This window comes from Delphinapterus leucas, chromosome 1, assembly GCF_059928025.1.
Source record: "Delphinapterus leucas isolate spDelLeu-1000000601 "Yukka" chromosome 1, BTC_Dleu_Yukka2, whole genome shotgun sequence".
Lineage (NCBI taxonomy): Eukaryota > Metazoa > Chordata > Mammalia > Artiodactyla > Monodontidae > Delphinapterus > Delphinapterus leucas.
The window spans coordinates 170,028,030-170,053,166 of record NC_143129.1 but is presented as its reverse complement, the minus strand read 5'-3'; the positions used below and the strand labels follow the sequence as shown (position 1 = coordinate 170,053,166).

Below are 25,137 nucleotides of genomic sequence, written 5' to 3'. Positions count from 1 at the left end.
AGAGTTCTTTCTGGCCTTAACCCTTTTTTGAGTTCTTTGGGTAGTCGATTAAATTCACTAAATAAGACAAAACGGTATAAAAACAGGATATTTAAGACTTCTACCAAAAAAAAACCAAACAAAAAACACTTGTACCAGAGCTTTAAAGCCAGTGTAGCGGCCTTCCAGCTAGCAGGACGCCGCCTTACCCCTTTTCTCAAAAGTCCAAACTGCCACCAGTGGCTAAGAAGTCCCAGCATTTCTGAGGTGGGGCTCCCCTAATTCTTGCCCCGTAACCTAGCCCGCCTGTCTACAGACTTCTCGGCTCTCCCAGGTGGTCTGAACCCCGCCTTCCCCAGCCTGGTCCCTCGCACGTGGCCCGGAGCCGGGTAGCCCGCGCGGTTATCCCCTTCACCCCAACCTGCCCCGCCCCAGGAATGCGAACAGCCGAGAACTCCAGCTCAGCTCCGCTCCTCCTCCGAGCGCGCAGGCGCAGGCCAGGGCCCCGCCCATTAGGTGACGGCAGAAGCGTGTCCCAGCGCCCAACGATGACGTGTTCTTCCAGCGCCACGTCGTGAGGAAGTGTCGGTCCCCTCGAGCTGTTGAAAGGTGCCGGCAGAGCCTGTCAAGGTGCTGGATTCAGGGGGTGGATTAGAGGAGAAGAGGAGAGAGATGACTGAGCGGGAGGCAGCTGTGGGAGAGACAAAGGGGACAGTGGAAGATACAAGTGAAGGAGTAAATAATTGGGAAATCTCTGGGGTAGGAGGTAACGGGTGCAACAACTGAAGGGGATAGTGACCCGGAGCCCGGAGAGTGGGAAACAGCCTGGTGGAAGATGGAGAAGGAAGAAGGGGGAAGGATCAGGATGTAGGCACTACGATGTGACAGGAAGCAGACTTACATGTTCAGAAAAAGGCAGTGCAGACTCTGAGAAAAAAGGGGATGGGAGGGAGCAAGGTCCACCAAGCCCATAGACCCAAGGAAAGGCCTCTGCGCCCAAAGGTCCTATTGGCTTATAAATTCTGGGTAGTGAAAGACTAGAGGCTTAGGACAGTGTCTTTTTCTTTTTCTTTTTTCTTTTTTTGGCTCTGCCGGGTCTTAGTTGTGGCACACGGGATCTTAAGTTGTAGCATGCGAACTCTTAGTTATGGCATGTGGGATCTAGTTCCCTAACCAGAGATCAAACCCGGGACCCATGCATTGGGAGCGCAGAGTCTTAGCCACTGGACCACCAGGGAAGTCCAGGGTCAGTGTTTTTGGATTCTAATGCTGGCTGATCTCTACCGTTTTGGTGAATCCCTGCAAGTCAGCCATAGTTGTTTGCAGGTGTGGTGACTTCTAATTCTCTGTCTTGTTTATACAAGGTTACCTGGTTGGTGACTAATTGTTCTGTGCTTCTGCTGAGGCAAGAACTATGTCATGGATCAAGGAAGGAGAGCTGTCGTTTTGGGAGCGGTTCTGTGCCAACATCATAAAGGTGAGCAGTGGCCCAATGCACCAGTTGGCCTTTTGGTTCGTTGGGTAATCTTATATTAAAACCTGTTATAAAAACTGGGTAACCCATGATATTTATGGATTTGTAGTAGAATTTAGCAATGGTATCAAAGAGCCTTAGAACTGCAGGTAACTTCCAGGTCTACATTTCTGGCAGATTATTGTCCTAACTCTCACATTTTCAGGAAGCCTGAGACCTCCCAATATCATTGGGCAGCATACACTGTTAGATCTTCCTGAAATTTGTTTCCCTAGAACTTTGATCTATTATTCCTAGTACTGTCCTCTGGGCTTTTTTTGTTTTGTTTTTTTAATTTATTTTTGGCTGCGTTGGGTCTTCATTGTTGTGTGCGGGCTTTCTCTAGTTGCGGTGAGTGGGGGCTACTCTTCGTTGCAGTGCATGGGCTTCTCACTGTGCTGGCTTCTCTTTGTTGTGGAACACGGGCTCTAGGCGTGCTGGCTTCAGTAGCTGTGGCACGCGGGCTCAGTAGTTGTGGCTTGCGGGCTCTAGAGCTCAGGCTCAGTAGTTGTGGCCCACGGGCTTAGTTGCTCCGCGGCATGTGGGATCTTCCCAGACCAGGGATTGAACCCGTGTCCCTTGCATTGGCAGGCAGATTCTTAACCACTGCGCCACCAGGGAAGTCCCTGACCTCTGGGTTTAGATAAAATAACTAATCGTTCTTTGATGTGATAGTAGAGCATAATGGTTAAGAGGGTTCTGGAGGCAAACATGAATGAAAGTTCTCTTCTATCGTTTATTAACCATGTGACTTTATATGGTGATTTTGAGGATTAAATGAAACTACATAGAAAACACTCAGCACTGTGTCTAGCAGTTTTTAATTACTATTATTGGGGCTGTCTTTCAATCATTTCAAGACTACAATCACTCTGTTTCCTACACTCCACTCCCTAGATCTTCCCTCAGCTTTTTCTCTAGGAATCACAGTTACATCCTCCTCACATGAAAGGTTTGTTATTGGAGCCAGTCAGCTTGGTTTTATTTTTCAGCCACAGGCTGTCAAGCAGCAAGTAGCAGTGAATTTATGAGTAAGTAAGCCTTGTACCCACACATACACTCACACACAAATGCCAGGTGATCTCAGGCAGTCCAGGAAATAGAAAAGCATCTCCTCAAGGAAACACTGTGGTCACATGTTGGGAAGAACAAGCTGCATGACTTTACTGGAATTTTTTTTTTATGGCTATATATGGGGGACAAAAGTAGAATATGTTGGGAGATGCAGGGGAAGTGGTCTATGAAGAGCCCCTCCAGTGAGGAAAAATCGCCCAAGGAGTGAATTTTTGCTATGATAGACAACAAAAGTCTGCTCTAGGCCAGGTAAGAAGTTTTGTTTGCCCCCAAAATATCTTTTTTGTTTGTTTTCAAATAGCTCCTGACATTTAAATTTTTATAAAAATCTTGATTAGTTTCTCTTGTAAAATAAGAAGATCCAACAATATGGGGCCCCCATTCCTGTGTGACAGGACTCGGATACAACTGAGAAGTGTATGCCTCTTTTATGTGGAGGATGCCCTTTACATTTGGCCATACCCATCAATATCCTTGCTGTACCTTCCACTTGAAGGCTAACGAAACCGAGGTGGTGGTTAAAGGCATATGGTTAGGAGATGAACTCTGAAAGCACATAGACCTAAATTTGAATCCCCACTTTGTCTCTTCTTGGCTGTGTGACTTATGCAAGTCACTTGACCTCCCTGAGCCTCAGTTTTTTCACCTATAAAATGAAGATAACACTATTTACTTCATATGTTTGTATGACAAAAAATTAAGATGAAATGTGAAAAGCTCAGCATAGTACTTGGCATGTGGTAAGGGCTCAATAAACATATAAATAAAAATGAATAAAAGTGCTTAATGCTTATGTATTGAGCTAAAAGTACAGAATACCCAGTTCCCTTCCTCAGGGCTTTTATCATATAGCTCAAGCCTGTCAGCTTGGAATATTGTCTCCCTTTATCTCTGAGGAGTATGTGATGTGTTCATTTGTCTTCTTACTTCACAGGCAGGCCCAATGCCCAAACACATTGCGTTTATAATGGATGGGAACCGTCGCTATGCCAAGAAGTGCCAAGTGGAGAGGCAAGAGGGTCACTCACAGGGCTTCAACAAACTGGCTGAGGTGGGTACACGTTGCAGAACCCAAGGTGAATGGTCTGTGGAGAATTGGATTATAGCTAGAAAACCAGGCCCTGAGTTTGCTGTGGTTTGAGAGTGCTTTTTTATAGCTGTTTGTCTGTTTTATTGCTTGCTTGCTAGCCATAGATCTCATATCAACATTAACAGAAAATTAAGTCATCCAGTGAATCATCGCAAAATATTAGAAATAAGAACAAAATTGTCTCCTCTTACCACCTTAATCAACAATTTATGTTTTTCTGTGCCTCATCCCAATCCTTGTAATATGTTCAACATGACTTAACATTTATAAAATTACATCTATAGCTTTGATAACCTTATTCTTTTCTTGACATTTTGGCAAGTATTTTTCTAGGTTGATCTATGGCTTTCTACCTATATGTTTTAATGGCTGTGGAACATTTTTCCTGAGGATCTGACATAGTTTGTTTAGCTGCTCCACTATTATTGGACATTATAAATGGTACTAGTTTAGAATAAATTCTTAGAAGTGACATTTCCAGAGCAAAGGTAGAGGGTGACTACCCATCCTGAGGTTGAGGTGTTTCTCAGGACACAGGCCTTTAAGTGCTTAAACTAGGAAGAGTGCCAGACAAACCAGGACATCACTCCAACCAAACGTCATCAACATTTTATGGTTTTAATGCCCACTGCAAATTGGGAAACAGTAAATTTATCAATAAGAATGGAATATGTCGATCTTTGTGAAACTCTGTAGCCCACGGATCCCAGCTTCTTGGCACAAGAACACGTCCTGAAGCCAGGGCAGTGATATTTTTTGCCTTGAATGAGTGGTTGTGGGGTTCTCTCCAACACTGAGGTCTTGAGGTTTGTTGACCTCAGTTTCTTTTTTGTGACTAAGAGGCAGGTTTTGCCTAGTGCTTAGGAGCTTAAGCTCTGTAGTCACTCAGAACTCATTGGCACCCCTGCTCTGCCACTTCCTGGCTCTGTGTACCTGCTACAAGTTACATAGCTTCCCTTTGCCTCAGTTCCTTCATCTGTAAAATGGGGAGATTACATGAGGATTAAACAAGATGGCACAATGAAAAGCATGTGGCACAAGACCTGGCATAAAGGATGTGCTCAAAAAATTGAAGCTGTTGTTATTAGCCTATATTAACTGAGGTCAGTGGTGGGCTCCGACCCAGGTGTACCCACCAAGTTTGCTGTCTGGTAAGATCTTCAGGTCCCAAGCCTATTCAAGTGTCAGGTTTGTGCTGGTAATTTTCCTGAGGTGGCAGTGAATGGGTTTGTATGTCTGATAAGGGATTAGAAAGGTAGCTCTTCAGCTTTATTTCTTCAGTTCTGTTTGAATGTCTTCTGTCCCTTACCTTTAACCTCCAGGCTCCCCATCTCAACACTGTTATTCTCATCTCCAGTTTGTTCTCCACCTTTAGTGGCACTGGGTTAGAGCAGTACCGTACCAAAGGACTGAGTTTAAATTTGAGTTTCACTTCTTTTTTCGCTGAGGTATAATTTCATACAGGGAAATGCACAGATTTGGGGTTTTGACAGTTGCATTCATCTGTCTAATCCACACCCCTGTCAAGATATAGAACATTTCCATCTCTCTAGCAAGTTCCTTTGTGCCCCTTCCCAGTCAAACCCTGTCCTCCCTCCTCTTCTCCTCCCCTTCCCCCTCACATTCTGATTTCTATCACTCTAGATGAGTTTTTGCTGTTCTAGAACCTCATATAATGGATTCATATGGTAGAGCTGTGGACTTTTGACTCGTCTTCAACTTTCTGAGCCTCAATTTTATCATCTCTAAAGTAGGCATGAAAACAATAATTCCTTTCTCAAGGGGTAGCTTGAAGAATCAAATGAAATAATGTATGTGAAAACCCTTTGCAGACTTAAATGATACACAGCTGTGCAGTTGTTGCTTTTATTCTTATAACTCATCAGCCTCTCAGTCTATTGGAATAATGATGTTATGCTGTGAGTAATAATACCTTGTGTTTTTATGTATCTTTAGCCACCTTGTGAGGGATGGATTGTGATCCTATTTTACAGATTAGGAGACTTAGGCCCTGAGAGGTTAAATGATATGCCTGCAGTCACATAGCAAGTGCTTGATGGAGTGAGAGACTAGAACCTGGATCTTTATTCTCTCAGTTAAGAGCTCTTTCCAGTAAACCACAATAGCATCAGCATAATAGTACTCATTAAGTTCACATTTTTCAGTCTCTCAGGTGGTGGCTTTCTGCTTATTTGGTTCATTATTCTGAGAGAAGCATTGGTATTATCCTAGCTTTACCCAGTTTGGGGAGGAGAAAAGTCTGTCTCTCACTGAGTCGGGGCTGAGGCATCTCCTGTTTCCCTTCCTGCTCTTTCCTTGTACCCTAGCTCCTTGCCTTCTCCCCTCTCAGACTCTGCGTTGGTGTTTGAACCTGGGCGTCCTAGAGGTGACGGTCTACGCATTCAGCATTGAGAACTTCAAACGCTCCAAGAGTGAGGTAGATGGGCTAATGGATCTGGCCCGGCAGAAGTTCAGCCGCTTGATGGAAGAAAAGTAAGATGCTGTCAGAGGGGGAGCCTGTGTACTTATACCACCTCCAGCCTTACCTAACCCTCAACTGTCTTTTCTGAGGCTAGTTAAGGAACTCTAAACCCTTCTACTGTTAGTTAGACCTCTTCAGTGGCAAATATGGCAAGCTAGTTTTCCTTTCTTTCTTTCTTTCTTTCTTTCTTTCTTTCTTTCTTTCTTTCTTCCTTCCTTCCTTCCTTCCTTCCTTCCTTCCTTCCTTCCTTCCTTCCTTCCTTCCTTCCTTCCTTCCTTTCCTTCCTTCCTTCCTTCATTCCTTTCTTCTTTCTTTCTTGGACATTTATTTGAGGATATAGAGGTATTTCACAGAATTCAAGGATACGGATAGCCAACCTCAGGCAAAACCGAAGCCAGGAATTGAAATCAATTGGGTAGAGCCTCCTCGGACATTTATTTCCTTTGCTCCACAGGCTAACTTTGTCTTCTTCAAGAGAGCTGCTCAGAATGAATTAAAACCCTTAATTGGTCCACCTTAGTTCAAATTTCTACCCCAGGACCAGTGAACTGTGACCAGGGAAGTAGAGTGAGAGAGACTTTGAAAAAGCCATTTTCTGCTGTGCAGTCATCCCTAAAAAGTTACTGTACTTTCCTGCATATACCCTTGGACGGGACAGGATGATGCATAAAAGCCCTTTATGGGGATGAGTCAGTACTGTTCTTGCTATCACTAAGTTTAAGCTTAACTTAGGGAGCAAAGCCAGAATGGGGCAAAATGGAAGTTTGGTGGAGATTATTTGTTTCACAGTGTGGAACCCTCTTCAGCCAGGACTGCCCCAAAGTGTTCATTACAACCATTCTCTGCCCAGCTCCTCCCCACACCAGGACCAGGAAGATGAGAGAACAGAGAGCTTAGAGCTCTAGTGGAGCTGGGCCTGGGACAGGTCTGTCATTTCCATCCCTGTGTGGGTCAGGGTGCGGGGAGCATAGCCAGCCTTCTCTCTATCCATATTAGTCTCTGGGCCACAGACATTACTCCTTCCCTTGTGGCTCAGAATTCACACCCAAGGGGCTGGGGACAGAGGTAACGGGGACACATTCCAGGTGTTCAAATTCTTCTGTACTTCACACTAATCTTACCTTTTTTAAGTGTTTATACTATGTGTCAGGCCCTGAGCCTAACATGTACTCTCATTTAAAATTCACATTATCCTGTGAGAAAGATATTATTATCCCATTTGTAGAGAGGAAGAAAGTAAAAACCAGAGAAGTTTAGGGGTGTATCCTGGGTCACACAGCTATCAGACAGGCAGAGCCAAAACACACAGGGTCTTTCTGACTCTAGAGCTGAGCTGTTGTCTGCTGTAGAGACAAGAAGCAGTCTTAACACTTCTTGAAAGATCAAAATGCATGGCAGTAGAGGTGCTCCTGAGATTGTTCTAATCAGTTACGAGTAGAGAAGATGGTCTTAGGTTATTAAGTCCTAGACAGAGCAAGAAGAAACCTTAGTGGTGGTTTTCCAGCAATGTGCCACAGAACCCCGTAGTTGTGAGGAGTGGGCATGCAAGGACCCAGAGGGAATGGGGTATACAGTGCTTGTTTGCATTTATCTATTTTATATGTTGGGCTTCTGTTTAAGATTTGATTTGAAGAAAGACTTGTTTGGCTAAAAGAAGTTTGGAAAACCACTGGCCTAGTTCAGTTTCATCAGTTGGGAAACTAATCCTGGTGAAGAGAAGAGAAAGGTTTGCCCATGGTCACGCAGCTAGCTAGTGGCAGAGCCAGGCTGGGAGCCCAGATCTCCTGGCTCCTTGCCAGGGCTTTTACACCTCCTTACTCAGGTCATGTGCCTGATGTCTGAGAATAAGCACTTTCACAGTATGACAGGGGTGGTTATGCAAGGTCAGATAGTAATCGGTGGCACTAGGCACTAGGGCTTGAATCTAGGTATTCTTTTTTTTTTTGGCTACACCACACAGCATGCAAGGTCTTAGTTCCCCGACCAGGGATGAAACCCGTGTCCCCTGCAGTAGAACCACGGAGGAACCGTGGAATTCCTGAATCTAGGTGTTCTTATTCAAAGCAACATTTGAACAAAGTTAATTTGTTCAAGATCAGACAGCTGGTGAGTAGAAAGCCAGAAATCGAACTTAGGGAGTTTGGTTCCAGAGCCTGTCTTTTTAATCACAACATTACACTGCCTCCATATATATATGTCTGATCTTGAACAAATTACTTAACCTCCCTGTGCCTCAGTTTCTTCGTCTGTAAAAGGGGAATGATAATGGTGTCTGCCTCAAAGGTTGACGTAAGGATGGAATGCATGTAAAACACTTAGACCAATGTCTGGCACTTAGTAAACATATAATTAATGTTAGATGTTACAAAAGTAACCAATAATACAACTCCTGCTGTTGAGGAGTTTATTCACCCATCAAAATGGGACAAACAGCACAGAACATGTGAGATGCAACTTGTCGACAAGGACACACAAGGCGGTGTAATGTGTGGTAAAGAGGTTTGGGTTCTCAAATCAGGCAAACCTGGGATTCGGTCCCAGCACAACACCTGATGGCTGTATGACCTTGGGCAATCCCTATCTAACTATTCTATCTGAGCCTCAGCTTCCCGCTGTAGAACAGGAAATGTAGTAAACTCCCTTCAGAGTTGTTGAGGGCATTCAGTGAAATAATACTTGTAGATCAGTGCCTGACACACAGGAAGGCACTCAAAAACTGGTAATTGAGTATCAGCTAAGCACTTTGCTTTCTCCAGCTCAGCAGGTGCTCTGTCCCACCTCCCAAACCTGCCTCCTTTCCCCCCTGATCAGGGAGAAACTGCAGAAGCATGGGGTATGTATCCGGGTCCTGGGTGATCTGCATTTGTTGCCCTTGGATCTCCAGGAGCTGATTGCACAGGCTGTGCAGGCCACCAAGAACTACAACAAGTAAGTTTTCAGATTTCCCCTTAGGGACCTGTATTAATCTATGACTCCCTGCTAACTTTAGGGAGACGTCCTGGCCCTTCCTTGGTCTGCATTTGGTACAAGAGGTAATGAGGAGTTGGTTTTGGATGCTTGAGACTTCTTCCTCCATCTGCAGGGCAGACCAGAGGTGGCTCTGCAGCACCTTGTTTTATGTGTGTATACTCACACATACAGTTTCTTATCTTCCTCCTTCATGTGCCTTGCCCCCATGTACATATGTATTTTTATATATATATGTGTGTGTGTGTGTGTGTGTGTGTGTTTAATTGACAGGGAATGGGGTGGGAATGCAGCAGGCCTTATCCCTGTCTCTGAAGACAGATCCTTCAAGAAATTCTCTTTCTGTCCCACTGCTTTAACCGATAGAGGGGATGACCTTGGAAGGGCAGGTAGATGCAGAGGGGAACAGTTTAATAACCCAGACGTCATTATGTGTGGCTTTGGAATATAATGCATATTTGGCAGTGGATTCGTTTCACATCAGACTTCCTTCCTATTCTTTGCTTGTTCTAATATCACAGTGAATTCACATCCTCTGAAAGCTGGGGGTTAACAGAAGGGAATAAGATTAGGAGAATAATAAGGGTCAGTTAGTATTTTTCTTACTACAAAACTAATGTGTTTTTTTCCCAAGAAAACTTGGAAAACTCAAAAAATTAATAATCTCGCTTTTCAGAGGTGTCCATGGTTAACATTTGGTGTGTGTTTGTTCTACCACAGAAGGGGTGCTCTGTAATAAGTGACTCCACTCCTTAGTCCCTGTCCCCCTTTGGTAAATTATTCTGTTCTTCCCTTCTCAGGTGTTTCCTGAACGTCTGTTTTGCTTACACATCCCGTCATGAGATCAGCAATGCTGTGAGAGAGATGGCCTGGGGAGTGGAGCAAGGCCTGCTGGATCCCAGGTATTGCAGTTGTTCAGCATGATAGGGAAAACAGGCATACACTGAACCATAAAATCCCTCCTAAGTCATGTACTTGAGCCAGAAGTCAAATCGGGAATGTATGTGGAAAGATTTGAGAGGGGTGGTCCCTGCACTTAGAGCTTTGGTATGACTTATTATAGCCTGCTTCAGAATTTCTGTGTTCAACACAAACCAAGAAGCTCCAGAAAAAATGGCATGGCTTGTAGCAACACCGTGGCATTCAATAAAACATGATGCCCTGCTGGCCCTTTGGCAGAGTTTTTCTAAGAATGATTTTTCAGGAATGCAGCTTGTTGGGGGTATTGGCCTTTAGGCCTCTCATGTTACAGTTTCATGCAAGATCCAGGTATTTTTCAAAAAGAAAGTTGTTCATCATTAGCAACACGGTAGAATTATTAGAGCTGGGAGAGACTTTAGAAGCCATCTATCTGCTCAGTCCCTCTCCTGTTATTATTAGTGTAACCCTTGGTAATAATATTAGTAAACTAACAACAGCAGTAGTAAAATAATAGTAGCAAAAAACAAGCCAGGCAATGTGTTATGCTGTGTTTATTTGATTAAGTTAATATTCTCATGTTTAAGAGATTTGAGTCTTTCCTCCATTTTATAGATGAGAAAACTGAGCTCACATTGAAATGACTGTCCCAAGGTCATTCTGCTAGTAAGTGCCAGAGCTGGGACTTCTATCAAAAACTGTCTGATTCCAGAGCTTTTGTCCTTACCTTTATTATATATGGGATTGTGGGACCCAGGAGGTTTTCTGACTCCCTTCTTGGGTATAATTCGATTTTCCTGGGAAACTAAATTAAAAATGAAGAAGTTTCTCAGTGAGAATGAAATTAACATTATCAATATTATACAAATTAGCATAAATTTATAATGATGATAAGCATGATAAAGGCCTTGATGCATGGTTCAACAAGAATTTATAATAAGAGGAATGGACCTGGTAGGGAAGGCTCCCCAAAGGAAATGATAAATGACATAAGAAGGGGGTGAGAGGATAAGCAGTAACTGGGGAGAGAAGCAGTATTATGAGGAGCTTTTTGGTTGCACAAATACTGTTGGAATAATTCAAGTAGAGAGTACTTGGAAGGGAGCTTGGATTATGGTGGTGATGGTGGAATAGACCAAACAGACTGCATTAAGAGCTATGAAGCAGATCAAATAGAGAGGACTTGCGGGGTGGTGGTGGGATGAATTGGGAGATTGGGATTGACATATATACACTAATATGTATAAAATAGATAACTAAGAAGAACCTGCTGTATTAAAAAAATAAAATTCAAAAAAGAAAAAATATTAGTGAGAGAGAAAAAAAATCGAGAGGACTTGATGGATTGACTCTGGGATAAGGATGTGTTATGGGTGACTCCAGGGTTTTTGACTTATAAAAGAGTGGACAGTGGTGCCCTTCGCTGTGCTGAGAACCCTGAGAGGCTGCAGTTTGAGGAAGAAAGTCAGGAGTTTGGTTTGGGATATATTATAGATGTTGAACACAGATATCAGGTTGACAGTAGAGAGAAGTGGGGACTGGAGATAGCAGTCTGGTAACTGAAGCAAAGAGAGAGCATGAGGAATCTAAGGAGAGTCTAGAGTGAGAAGAGAGGGCCTAGGATGGAGTTTTGAGAAACTCATAAGTTTTACTGGCTGGGTAGAGGAAAATGAGCCTTAAGGAAAAAAGAATCAACAACCAGAAAGGTAGAAACAAAAGGGCTGCCAGTATTACAGAAGCCAAGAAAAGAGGGTGTTTGTTAGCGCAGGTGGGGTGGCGGGTGTGCATTGGTGGGAGCAACAGTGTTAAATGCTGTAGAGAGGTCAATTAATATGTGGATTGAAAATTAGCCATTGGGGGAGAAACATTAAGATACTGGTTAAGTTGGCAGTATGGGGTCTGGGCAGGAAGATGAGATATAAGTAGATGAGGGATATATAAGTAGATGAAAGTTATTGATAATTTTCTGATTCTTGGCTTGGGGAATGATTTCATAGTTCATTTTATTCTTAGTGCTTTACGATTAATGTTTTATATAATTTTTTGTATAAATTAAATAACATATTTAAAAAAATAAGGGACAAATGTTTATGCTAAAAAGAAAAAAAGCTATTTAGCAAGCAGATTTAATATGCATTCATGCCTGGAACTAGAACTCTGATCTTGCCTCCTAGTGCAGTGTGATTTATACTGATACCACATTGCAGTAGCCACTGACCCCCTGCTTCTTGCCCAGCTAGTTTTCTCATATCCGTTTTCTCTGCCCTGCATGGTTTAGTAACTTGCCTGTGTGGGTTAGTCATGCAGACATGGCGTGGGCTGGGCGGGTTACTAGGGTAAGGAGGCTGATGTCTCAACCCGTCAGCTCAGGAAGCTTGGTGTTCAACTCAGACGGGACTGATCAGGGCCTGAGGCAGTGGTTTTTACATTATTCAGCTTTAGACAAATCCATATTTATAACAGAGTCGATGAGTTAATTACAGTCAGGCTCTACCCTTCCCATAACTGGAATTTTTCTATTCTCTCATCACCACCATCCAACTCCTCATTTTCCTTTCTTCCAGGGTAATATATTTTTTTCTACCAGTCATTTTAATAGATTGTTTTTTGAATCTCAAATTATAAAAGAAGGAATTAGGTTTAGCATAAATGATAGTTAATAAACTCTCTTGAGCAGGTCTTGACCATCTGTAGGCCTCTGTCTTCCTCTTAAAACAATAGTGTTAATAATAATTGCCGGGCTTCCCTGGTGGTGCAGTGGTTGAGAGTCCGCCTGCTGATGCAGGGGATGTGGGTTCGTGCCCCGGTCTGGGAGGATCCACATGCCGCGGAGCAGCTGGGCCCGTGAGCCATGGCCGCTGAGCCTGCGCGTCCGGAGCCTGTGCTCCGCAACGGGAGAGGCCACAGCAGTGAGAGGCCCGAGTACCGCAAAATAAATAAATAAATAAATAATAATTGCTAATGTTTACTAAGCATTTACTCTGTGCCCAGCACTTGCTAAGTATTCCACGTATGTTATTTCATTTAATCCTTAGACCCTTTGAAGTAGATACTGTTTTTATAAATTGAACCTTGCTGTGAGGTTAAATAACTTGTCCAAGTTCACACAGTTGACCAGGATTTCCAACCTGGCTCCAGAGCCTGTGTTCTCTTTCACTATGGCATACTGACTGCCTTATAGGAAGGTTGAAACAAACAAAAACACAGTATAAAAATAAAAATTAATAACTAATAGTTATCAGGGACTTCCGTGACTGTCCAGTGGGTAAGATTTCGCCTTCCAATGCACAGGATGTGGGTTTGATCCCTAGTCACGAGCTAAGATCCCACATGCCCCGTGGCCAAAAAACCAAAACATAAAACAGAAGCAATATTATAACAAATTCAATAAAGACTTTAAAAAAAAAATGGTCCACATCAAAAAAATATACTAAAGGGACTTCCCTGGTGGCGCAGTGGTTGAGAGTCTGCCTGCTGATGCAGGGGACACGGGTTCGTGCCCCGGTCCGGGAAGATCCCACATGCCGTGGAGCGGCTAGGCCCGTGAGCCATGGCTGCTGAGCCTGCACGTCCAGAGCCTGTGCTCCGCAACGGGAGAGGCCACAACAGTGAGAGGCCCGTGTACCGCAAAAAAAAAAAAAAATATATATATATATATGTGTGTGTGTGTGTGTGTGTGTGTGTGTGTATATATATATATATATACACTAAAAATAAATAAACAATAGTCATCAGATCTTATTATGAGGCAGGCATGAGACTAGTAGGAGTTTATCATGCATATTCTCATCTAATTTTCGTATAAGGTAGTGACTATTATTTGTCTTATTTTATAAGACCAGTTAACGAAGGTTTAAAAAGTTTCATTGACGGGCTTCCCTGGTGCTCCAGTGGTTAAGACTCCACACTTCCACTGCAGGGGCTGCGGGTTCGATCTCTGGTTGGGGAATTGAAATCTGCATGTCATTCTGATGCTGCGCGGCACGGCCAAAAAAAAAATGCAGACACATTTGAAATTCAGAGGAGTTATGTGGGGATCCAAAGTCCCACAGCAAGGTAGTGGGTCTGGAAATAACCTTTATTCCTCTTATTTATGTAGTGCTTTATAGTTCCCAAGGTACACTCAAATCTGTTATTTCATCTGATTTGACTCTCACAATAACCTATAAGTAGATAGGACAAATGTGCCATTTCAAAAATAAGAGAGCTGAGAAATTGTTGATTGCACAGGGTTTCACTTTTTTTTTTTTTTTTCGGGCTGCTCCATGTGGCCTATAGGATCTCAATTCCCCGACCAGGGATTGAACCCAGGCCATGGCAGTGAAAGTGCCAAATCCTAACCACTAGACCACCAGGGAACTCCCAGGTTTCACATTCTTAATTAAAGAATTAAGATCATGCTGTCAAGACAAGACTCAGGGAAATTATCGGGGAAATCTGAACCAGAGCCCTTCCTATTGCCCAGTCATAAGTGAATATTATTTACCATATGACGGTACAGAAAATAAAGCTCCCTCTGTGGTTTGCAAAATGATGACTGAGAGATGGAGTAACTTACCCAAAGGCACACAGCTAGTAAGTGTAGATCCTTGTTCTGAACACTCAGCCCAGATCTCTGCTTTTTTTTGACTATGCTCCCAGAAAAATGTTCCTACACAGAAATTTTGTCTTCTAGACCCTTCCTAAGATGCAGCTGTTACCACCTGGAGATTCTGAATCCTGCCTCTGGGTACTTGGCAGGATAGGTAAACAGTATTCTTGGAACCACCACACACCAGTCTTGCAAATACCCTCTTTCCATGGACTGGAGAGTTTAACTTAAGATGAGTGCTGCCAGTCCCCATTCTTCCTTCATTCCGTCTCCTTTCTGAGTGTCTGTCTGCTTGGGAAAGTAGCTCTTATCAAACACAAGAGGGCTCATCATTTTGCTGTTTTCTCAAATCCTAAGTAAAGTGGATGTTTTGCAGTGTTTCACGGTCCATATGACTTAAATTTAAGTTTTTTTGTTTTTTTGTTTGTTTTGCGGTACGCGGGCCTCTCACTGTTGTGGCCTCTCCTGTTGCGGAGCACAGGCTCCGGACGCGCAGGCTCAGTGGCCATGGCCCACGGGCCCAGCCACTCCGCAGCATGTGGGATCTTCCTGGACTGGGGCGCGAACCGGTGTCCCCTGCATCGGCAGGCAGACTCCCAACCACTGCACCACCAAGGAAGCCCAAATTTAAGGTTTTAAAAATGTTCTCTATCATAAATTCAAACAATAACAGAAGTATATAAAGTAAAAAGAGATAGTATTTCCTTCTTATCCAACCTTCCAGAGGTAATCACCATTAATAGAATGGTGTATGCCTTTCTAGATTTTGTTCTTTGTTTATATATACATGTATTCACATGTGTGAGTAAGTGTGTGTGTGTATTTTCCACACTGTATTTTTTCTGAAATGTGCTTTTTTTCATTTAATATTACATCTTAGACATCTTTCCAAGTCCATGCATTTAGATTTACCTCCATTAAAAACAGTTGCATAGGGGGCTTCCCTGGTGGCGCAGTGGTTAGGAATCCGCCTGCCAACACAGGGGACAAGGGTTCGAGCCCTGGGCCAGGAAGATCCTACATGCCGTGGAGCAACTAAGCCTGTGTGCCACAACTACTGAGCCTGCATTCTAGAGCCCGCGAGCCACAACTACTGAGCCCATGTGCCACAGCTACTGAAGCCCGCGCGCCTACAGCCTGTGCTCCGCAACAAGAGAAGCCACCGCAATGAGAGGCCTGTGCAGCGCAACTAGAGAAAAGCCCATGTGCAGCAACGAAGACCCAATGCAGCCAAAAATAAATTATTAAAAAAAAAAAAAAACAGTTGCATAGTATTTCATCAAATTGCAGAGTCATAGGGTGTATCCATTTTAAAAACAAGTGTTTTAAGTGAAGGACAACACATATTCTGGTGGGTGCATCTGGTTTTAGGCTGCAACTAAATGGCTTTGGGCAAACATTTCATCTTCTCTGAGCCTCAGTTTCCTTATCTATAAAGTGAGGATAGAAGTACCTAATGTAGTTGTGAGGATTGAAACCATTCATTAATTTATCAAGCATTTGCTGAGGGCCTTCTACATACTAGGTAGTATTGGCTAATGTATTTGATGTTATTCTGTAAACTGGGAAGCTTTATATAAGGAAGTTCACCATGAGAATAATCCAAAAAGAGATGTGGACTTATCTTTGTCTCTTCCCCACTCACCTTAGCGATGTCTCTGAGTCTCTGCTGGATAAGTGCCTTTATACCAACCACTCTCCTCATCCTGACATCTTGATACGGACTTCTGGGGAAGTGAGGCTCAGTGACTTCCTCCTCTGGCAGGTAGGTCGTTTCCAACCATTGTTCTGTTTGTGTCGAAACTGAAAACTGTGACTGCACCCACAAAACAGATTGGAGGGTCAGCTAAAATCCAGAGAAATGTCTCCAGGCTGTGCCTGGTAACTTTTGCTATCCCTTCCTCATCTGTCCCTGGCTTTGTGAGCCTGTGTAGTTCTTGCTGTCTAAAGTGCCCAGGGGAAGAATCAAGGCTATCCGGCTGTGGTGAAAGCTTTACTTGTACCTCTCTTCAAGGAACTGGACTTCTGCCTTAGGTCCCTGAGCATAAGCTTCTGCCCTGGTAACCTGCCATGTCACCCAGCACCTCTGGGCTAGAACCTCGCCTTGCATTTACTGATTTCTCGCCTTTAGAATAAAGGGCTGCATCTACACAAGCACAGGCCACAGGAGATATAAACTGTATGCAGACTTCTTCAGGGCCTGCCATTGCCTATCAGCTCAGTTATCCCAGTGTACGTAGTTCTCTAAAATCCCATATCCAAATAAGTTTGTCTTTGCTTGAAAATCTCCATTATCTGTTAAGTTGGCCCCTGGGTAGCACTTGGCTGGGGGAAATCTTGTTCAAGGAGAGGCTGAAGGGAGACACTCAGCTTGGAAGCAATTCACATGGTAAAGTTCTGGAAATTTTAATGGACCATAGTCTTAAGAGTGAGCTAACAAGATTTAGCTACTGAAGATACTTTAGTCTTTGGCTATATTGAAAGCAGTATAATGTGCAGCTTGTGGTTTTATGGCCCATTCTGCTGGTCAGATTATGTCTAGAGAGTTTACTTCTGGGCACTGGGTTTTACGAGATTGCACTGGTAAACTAGAGGACTTAACAGAAGAGGCCAGCCTGGATGGCAAGGAGTCTGTAGCTCATGTCCTATAAGGCAGGGGTCCCCAACCCCTGGGCTGCGGACCACTACCAGCCTGCGGCCTGTTAGGAACTGGGCCGCACAGCAGGAGGTGAGCAGCGGGCGAGCAAGCAAAGCTTCATCTGCCACTCCCCATCGCTCGCACTCCTGCCTGAACCATCCATCCATTCCCCCACCCCACCCTGTCCATGGAAAAATTGTCTTCCATGAAACCGGTCACTGGCACCAGAAAGGTTGGGGACCGCTGCTATAAGGAATGGGTGAAGAATAATGGTCTGGAAAAGAGAAGAATGGTGATCGTTTATTCTCTTGGGAAAAAAATATTGAGTTCCTCCTTTGTGCTGGAAATACGGCAGTAACCAAGTTAGAAATAACCCCTACTATCATTTATTTATTTATTTATTTACTTACTTATTTATGGCTGCGTTGGGTCTTCATTGCTGTGCGTGGGCTTTCTCTAGTTGCCGTGAGCGGGGGATACTCTTTGTTGCAGTGCGTGGGCTTCTCATTGTGGTGGCTTCTCTTGTTGTGGAGCACGGGCTCTAGGCGCGTGGGCTTCAGTAGCTGTGGCTCGAAAACTCTAGAGCGCAGGCTCGGTAGTTGTGGCGCACGGGCTTAGTTGCTCCGAAGCATGTGGGATCTTCCCGGACCAGGGCCCGAACCCGTGTCTCCTGCATTGGCAGGCGGATTCTTAACCACTGTGCCACCAGGGAAGCCCAATCCCTACTATCTTAAAACTTACAGTTTGTTGGAAAAGACAAGTGAACAAGTCATTACAACCTTGGGAACAGATAACAGGCAGTTCTAAGCTAGCCTTCAAATATTTGAAAGAATGTCACTTTGAAGAAGAAATAAAGTTGTTCCAGAGAAACGACCTGAGACCTTGGTAGGTGACATTGGTTTAACTTAATGAGCTATCTGACAGCTAAAGTTATCCCCCTTGAGGCACTGAATTCCTCACCAGTAAAGGTGTCAAGCAGTGGCTGTCAAGAATGTTCCAAAAGGGAGTCTTATATCAGTGATGATTGTTAAAAGTTCACCCAGCTCTTTGCTCTGCTTTATGTATGTTATCTTGTTAAATTTTCACAGTACCTTAAAAACTAGTTATTCTTATTACCCAGTTTTACAGTTGAGGACACTGAGGCCCAGAGAAGTTAAGTAACTTGCCTGAGGTCAAGTAGATGGTAAACGGTGGAGCCAGAATTCAAAGCCAGGCAGTCAGGCCCCAGAGCCCATGCTCTTAACCGTTGTCCTATACTCTGCTACTTAAAAATAACAATGGCAGCTACCATTTGTTCATTGCTAACTTTTATCAGACACTGTGTCTCCCAGATGACCTCTAAGGGCCAAGAGCCAGTAACATAATCTAGATGTTATTTCATAGTCCTAAAATTGGCTTAGAAAAATCCTGGTGGAAATGTTGATCTAGTCTCGCTTTAGTTCTGCCTTGCTACAGGCAGGTGATTTTACTGCCTCAGATGACCCGTCCCCTATTAGTGAGGGAATCCGGGCTGGCGGCAGCTGCAGCTCAGGATGCCTGTCCAGCCTCATCTCTGGCTGTGATCAGCCTGCTCTTTCTTTGGAGCCTGACCAAGGATGTGTTCCAGTAACATGTTATTAAACCATACTCTCTTCCTTCCCCACCTTTCCCAGACCTCCCACTCCTGCTTGGTGTTCCAGCCTGTTCTGTGGCCAGAATACACGTTTTGGAACCTCTGTGAGGCCATCCTGCAGTTCCAGATGAACCATAGCATGCTTCAGGTAAGAGTTCAGGGCTGGCCTGACTGGATGGAATGGAAGAAAAGGTTAGCATTGATGACCACCCACGGCTATATATGTCAGGCACTTGCTAATAATCATGTTAATGATGAGTAGCTACCACTTACTGAGTATTTACTATGTGTCAGGCACTGTGAACAGTTTATATGCACTATCTCATTCAATGTTCCCAAGAACCCAATGAGCTAGGTATTATTAGCCCCATTTGTGCAAATGAGTAAATCAAAATTATTTAGCTAAGGACACATAACCAATAAAAGATGGAACTGGGATTCAAGTTATAAATCTTTAATCTCTTTACTATGGAAACCCAGGAAAGGCTTCTCAGAGAGACTGGCCATTATTCCCTGAAAGAATTGGCCTAATAAAAGAGTGTAGAAGTGGAAGTATACAAAATCCAAGACGCTTCCAGAGGGATTAAAAATGAAATAGCACTGTCTTTGTATGAAACTGTGTTCTACCAAGACTTGAAGTTCTGCTTTCAGTTTTGATCACCAGATCTTGAAACAGGTTTCATTAGGAGGCAGAGTCACCTACGTCTGATTAGGACTCTTAATAATAATGGCAGTGTGTGTGGTGGTGGCAGCTAACGTATTGAGGGCCTATTAAGGCACTTTGGTGTTTTCATGTAAGTTTTCTTATTTAACCCTTCCAGCAATCCAGCAGGCTTGGCGTCCTTGTTTTTCAGATATGGCAACAGAGGGGCGGGGAAACTGTCCCAAGGTCACAGAATTTTAAACCCAAAGCTGGTGATGCTTCTTGAGTCTGGAGAGATAATGGCCAGGAGGAAATAATGATCTAAGTCAGGGCTTTTCGGTCCCCTTGGCATCGCAGACTCCTTGGAGAAGCTAACGAAAGCCGTAGACCATCTCCCTAGAAAAATTGCAAAGATCACTCTAACACATGGCATTTTGCATAGAACTACATTAATCCCTTTAACACATAAACTACTTCTGGGGGTTCACATAACTCCTGAAATCTTTCCATGAATCCCAAGTCCAGAACTCCTGGAATAAGTCAATCAAATCATGAAGGTTTGGTCATGTGCTTGATCACTTAGTCTCAGAATTTGAAAAAGGAAGTAAAGTTCAAGTAAAAGGAAAAACAGCAAAGTCTCAATTATCCACTGTCAAAGAGGAATGAATATCAGATTTTTCCACATGACCAAGTCTCCCTTTAAGAACTAAAACTTTTTTTAATCCTATTTTGATAGAAAACTTTCTGAAACAGGTCTTGTGCATAATTCATTAACACCTTCTGTGTACCAGGCACTTGCTAATAATGATGATTAGAATAATCACATTCTAATGGTGCTGAGAACGATAATATTGTTAGTAACTGCCCTCTTGAAGTACTTCACTGTGCAGGATGGCCTTGAAGGGTGGGACTCTTTCTCTAAGCTAGATTGTCCCAAAATACTTGGCTTTGGGATTTCTTGTATATGGTCAATGGCTAATTTTGACAGCATCCCTTCTTCCCTTCTCTTCCTATTTCCAGTTTTAAATCAGCTACAGGCAAGGAAACCAGGCAACCAAGCTTGTTAGAGTTATGTCTGTAAAGTGAGAGTAAACTGGCCTTGCATGAAGCCCAGAGGATCTTGGTGCACGAGCTTTTGTGTATGGATATTCTTGTCTCTAAGTTGGCTGCTGAGAAGTCTTTTAGTAATTTCAGGTTTCTCAGATACTTTCCCACATGGCTATCGGAGGAATTACCTCAAGTTTCACTCATTTCATAAATGTCTATTACTGAGTACCTGGTCTGAGTCAGGCACTATGTTAGTATTAGGCACAAGAGAGTCACGCAGTTAGTTGGCCAGACAAGATCCCTACCTTCGTGGAGCTTGTATTTTTACTTGAGGAGACAGATAATAAGTAAACAAGTATATACAATAATTTCAGATTGTAATAAGGCAATGAAGAAAATAGGGTGATATGCTAGAAAGTAATGAAGAGAGCAGGAGGTGCTGAATAAAGCAGTCAAGGAAGGCCTCTCTAAGGAGGTCTTTTTTAAGCCATTATATTAGAGATGAGAGATAGCCAGATGGGTAAAAATCCGGGGGGAAAGAATTATTCTCTGCAGAGGGAGCAGCAAGGGCAAGGATACTAAAGTTATAAAGTTTAGGTCTTGGAAGAACAAAGAGGACAGCACACATGAGGGAGAAGGATGTGGGATGAGGCTGGGTAGGAGTCAGGCCTCTGATCACTGAGGGCCTTGTAGGCCATGATGACACATCTGAAGACTTTTGATCAGGGGAGTGACAGGATCTGATTTATATTTTGTAAAAATCACTCAGGATTTTCAGAGGGCAGGAGTCAGAGACCAAACTCCTACAGTAGTCCAGGTGGGAGAATGTGCCTCAAGGTGGGGTTGCAGCTGTAGAGAAGGGGAGGGCTGAGTGGACTGAGATGGAGGAAAAACAAAAGTTAAAGCAGAAACAAATGAAACTAAGTTGATAATATAACCCCCAGAGAAAGGGATTAATTCCAGTTACCTGAACATAGTTCTCTGACTATACATTTTTAGTGGGATATATTCTAAGGATGATACAAACTGGAAAGCTAACTTAAACATTACTTAGGAGGTTTATTAGTGGTAATGTTGATGATGTAACTCTGAAACTCCTTTATTCATCTTGTAGGATAAAACAAATGAGTAAAATGTTAATGTTATTAGGAACCAAAACATTTAGGTTTTGGCCTGGGCAGCTGGGTAGATGGCTCTGCTGTTTCCTAGGATGGGGTGGAACGTGTTTGAGGACAGCCATTAAGAGTTTCATTTGGTACCTAAGAATCATAATTTCAAACATTTATTGAGTTCTTACATGTCAGGCATCCTTTTACTTATATTCTATGTAGTTCTGTAAGGTAGTTACTATTATTAATTGCCCCCATTTTTAGAGTGAGGAAACCAAAGTAATAACAGAGATACTGACTGCCCTGAACCTTTTCTCAGCAGACCTCATAGAAGTTTTGGCCAGGTTTCCTCTACCCAGGAGCCCTCAAACTCTGTTTCTAGAAATCTTAGCACCTCAGCAGAAGCACTAAGCGTACAATCCAGACTGACAACATCCTGGCCAGTTTGGCCTCAGACCAGAGAGAGCTGATCTTTCTAATATCTCCCTTGTATGTATCCTGTATCATCACCAAACTGGACTCTTCACAGTTCCTTGTTCCCATACCCTTTGGTATTCTGCCTCCACATCTGTGTTCTTGACCCATCTCCCAAATTCCCATTGTTAAATTCTGAGCTGCTCTGTCTCTAAGCCCAGCCCAGTATGTCCCCATTCCCTGCAGGAAGCCAGGGCAGGGAGTTGGGTTCTTGATCTATAGTAGCTCACTGGGATGAGGGCAGCTGATGGATGCTAATGGAAACAGGGACTCAGCTACAAATTGTTGGAGGCTAGACCTTGGTATCTGAAGGGACCATGGCAGTTTCCAGGTGGTCACCCATCAGTCTTAGAGAATGGGGGCTGGCACATGGAAGAAATCTCAACTATGACACAGTAGGACAGATAGAAAATTAGGGCAAGGAAGGGGTGGGCAGCAGTACAGAGCCACTGATCCTCAGTTACAAGCTGCATGGATGGTAGGTCCATGGGGGGATCTTTGACAGAGATGAGGAATAAGTGTTCGGTCCACTTAATCTGTAATGATATAGAGGGGGAATATACATATTCCCACTAAACTTCCTTCAATGCATTTGTCAGAGGTTAAACGCCAGGGTGGAACAATCAGCCATTTTATGTCTAGTGTTCTTCAGGTAGTCACTATCTTCTCAAGAGAAGTTAAAAACTTCAGCTCTTGTCTCAGACATTCCTGACTTTGAGTCATGGCACAGCCTTCTAGCTGTGTGACTGGCTGGGCAATTACTTAACCCAAGGCAGAGAATCATTTTTCTCATCTGTAAAATGAGGGGAGTAATGATAATAATAATACCTGCCTCACAGGTTTGTGATAAGTCTTCAGTAAGCTAATACACTAAAAGCGCTGGAACAGAGTTCATTTTCAGAGACTGGTGGCCAATATCGTTCACAATGTATGTCTCTGGGCTCTTCAGACTTCATCTGTCTCCAGAAAAACCACAGACACTTAGCATCCCGCTCATCCCATCACCAGTACAGTTCCCTTAGCAGGGAGACTCTGGGTGCTCATCAAAACATCATGTTTCCAGCAAGAGGTACTGTCTCTTAACAACCCTCAGAAAGGCACCCCCCCATGCTACTGACCTGGGCATATTGATTGTGGCAAATGGGGACTTTTGGGAAGACTTGTCATTAGCTAATGAATGTTTTGAAACCCAAGACCTGCATCCTCTCCATGCCCCAGTGAGGTCAGAGGACTTGAGGGTTTATATACTGGAGGGGCTATTACGTCTTGTTCCCTAATTCTGCTGAGGAGAGAACAAGAGCAGAGAGGCTTAATGCCCAGGAGAGATTTATATTAATAGGTTAGGGCGCCATTTCTCAAAAGGAGCTCCTTGGACCCCTTACACCAAGACCATATAAGGTCTGCATAAGAAGTGTCTAAGGTAATTATTAACGCCCTCTCCCCTGATTGGTCATTATACAGGGAGAGTAGACAGTATGGTCAGGAAGAGAGAAATTGACTATTAGGACTTCCATTAGCCTAGATTTTTAGAGGCTGAGTACCTGAGAAGAACTTACAACACCTTTGAGATAGGGAGGTAGATCTAGACCATGTGGAGGTTGCACAGAGGTGCCCAGATGCAGGCCACTGGTTCCCCACTCCACCCCTAGAAAGTACAGCTTATCCAGAGGCATGAAACACATTTCCCAAAGATCTTTCAAGAAGTTATCTTAGGGCTTCCCTGGTGGCACAGTGGTTGAGAGTCTGCCTGCCAATGCAGGGGACGCGGGTTCGTGCCCCGGTCCGGGAAGATCCCACATGCCGCGGAGCGGCTGGGCCCGTGAGCCATGGCCGCTGAGCCTGTGCGTCCGGAGCCTGTGCTCCACAATGGGAGAGGCCACAGTAGTGAGAGGCCCGCGTACCGCAAAAAAAAAAAGTTAGTGGAGAAACCAAGGGAACTTCAACCCACTGTGACCTAGGCCAAGCCCCTCCCCACCTCAGCCTTGGTGTCCTTGTCTGTACAATGAGAAGGCTAGAGCTGATGGTCTTTACGAGCTCCCCTGACTCTGTCATCCTAACAGTGAATCGCTGATTCCTGGCAAATTAGGGGCCAGGGTCTGCTTGGCTGCAGCCTCCCTGCTCAGCACTCAGTCTAGGGCTGCCATTTGGAAAAAGCCTGAGCCGCATGGAGCAATTTTAACCAGCTCCGCATTTCCTCCTCCTGTGGCTTGGTGCCCTCATCCTTCCTGTTCAGCCAGGACTTAGCCTACTTAGCCCTAGCCACAAGCAGTGGTGACAGAAGAAGGGCTAACTGTTAATAGCCAGGCACCAGATTGGGCATTCATTATCTCATTTTTCCTCAAACCACCCAGTGATATGGACACTATTGTCCCCATTTTGCAGATGAAGAAATAGGCTTGGAGAGGTGAGGGAGTCCTCTGGACAGAAACTTCTCAAACCCCAGTATTCCAGGCAGACTCACACTGGCCTGATCACGCTCTTTGATTTCCTGAGTGATGTATAGTAGCCCATTATTCCCCTGCTGATATTCTCCTCCCCCCATACACTTTACCTTTATCTGAATCTTCCCCATTGGTTAAAGCTCAGCTCAGATTCTGCCTGACCATGAGATTTCACTGCCCCCTTGACCTTCATCAACCACAGTTTCTTTCCTCTGAACTGCATGGCCCTTTCTCTTACCTCCATGATGATCCTTACCACATTCCACCTTGTGTTATGGTATTTGGGTACATCTCTGTGTCCTCAGCCTGTAAGCACATGGATCGTGGTGACTACGTCCTGTGCATTTCCGTACCCCCAATAAAGTCTTGTATGTAGGACCCAGGGTTCCTCCTGACTAAGGCCAGGAGGAAGCCCTTCTAACAAGATGAAGACCCTTACATCAACTTTTTAAGCTTGTTTTAGTCTTCATACCTCCACATGGGGGTTCGTTATCATAGCAGAAGAGTACCCTTGAATGCCTTGGATCATTCAACAGCCTGGAGGGGGGATTTTCCAGAT

General features: G+C 44.0%; 1 protein-coding gene across 5 annotated transcripts in view; it reads left to right on the top strand.

Moving 5' to 3' along the window:
* Positions 1 to 500: 500 nt before the first annotated feature.
* Positions 501 to 25,137, top strand: part of DHDDS (dehydrodolichyl diphosphate synthase subunit) — a 29,373-nt gene continuing 4,736 nt past the window's right edge. For 2 of the 5 annotated variants that reach the window (XM_022551967.2, XM_022551966.2), the window contains exons 1-8: positions 516 to 609; positions 1,344 to 1,456; positions 3,501 to 3,617; positions 6,007 to 6,149; positions 8,950 to 9,066; positions 9,906 to 10,007; positions 16,265 to 16,379; positions 18,905 to 19,012. In XM_022551967.2, the coding sequence (XP_022407675.1) occupies positions 1,394 to 1,456; positions 3,501 to 3,617; positions 6,007 to 6,149; positions 8,950 to 9,066; positions 9,906 to 10,007; positions 16,265 to 16,379; positions 18,905 to 19,012 (765 nt within the window). In that variant the 5' untranslated portion in view covers positions 516 to 609; positions 1,344 to 1,393. The other 3 variants (XM_089898465.1, XM_022551965.2, XM_089898481.1) reach the window with 3 other exon arrangements.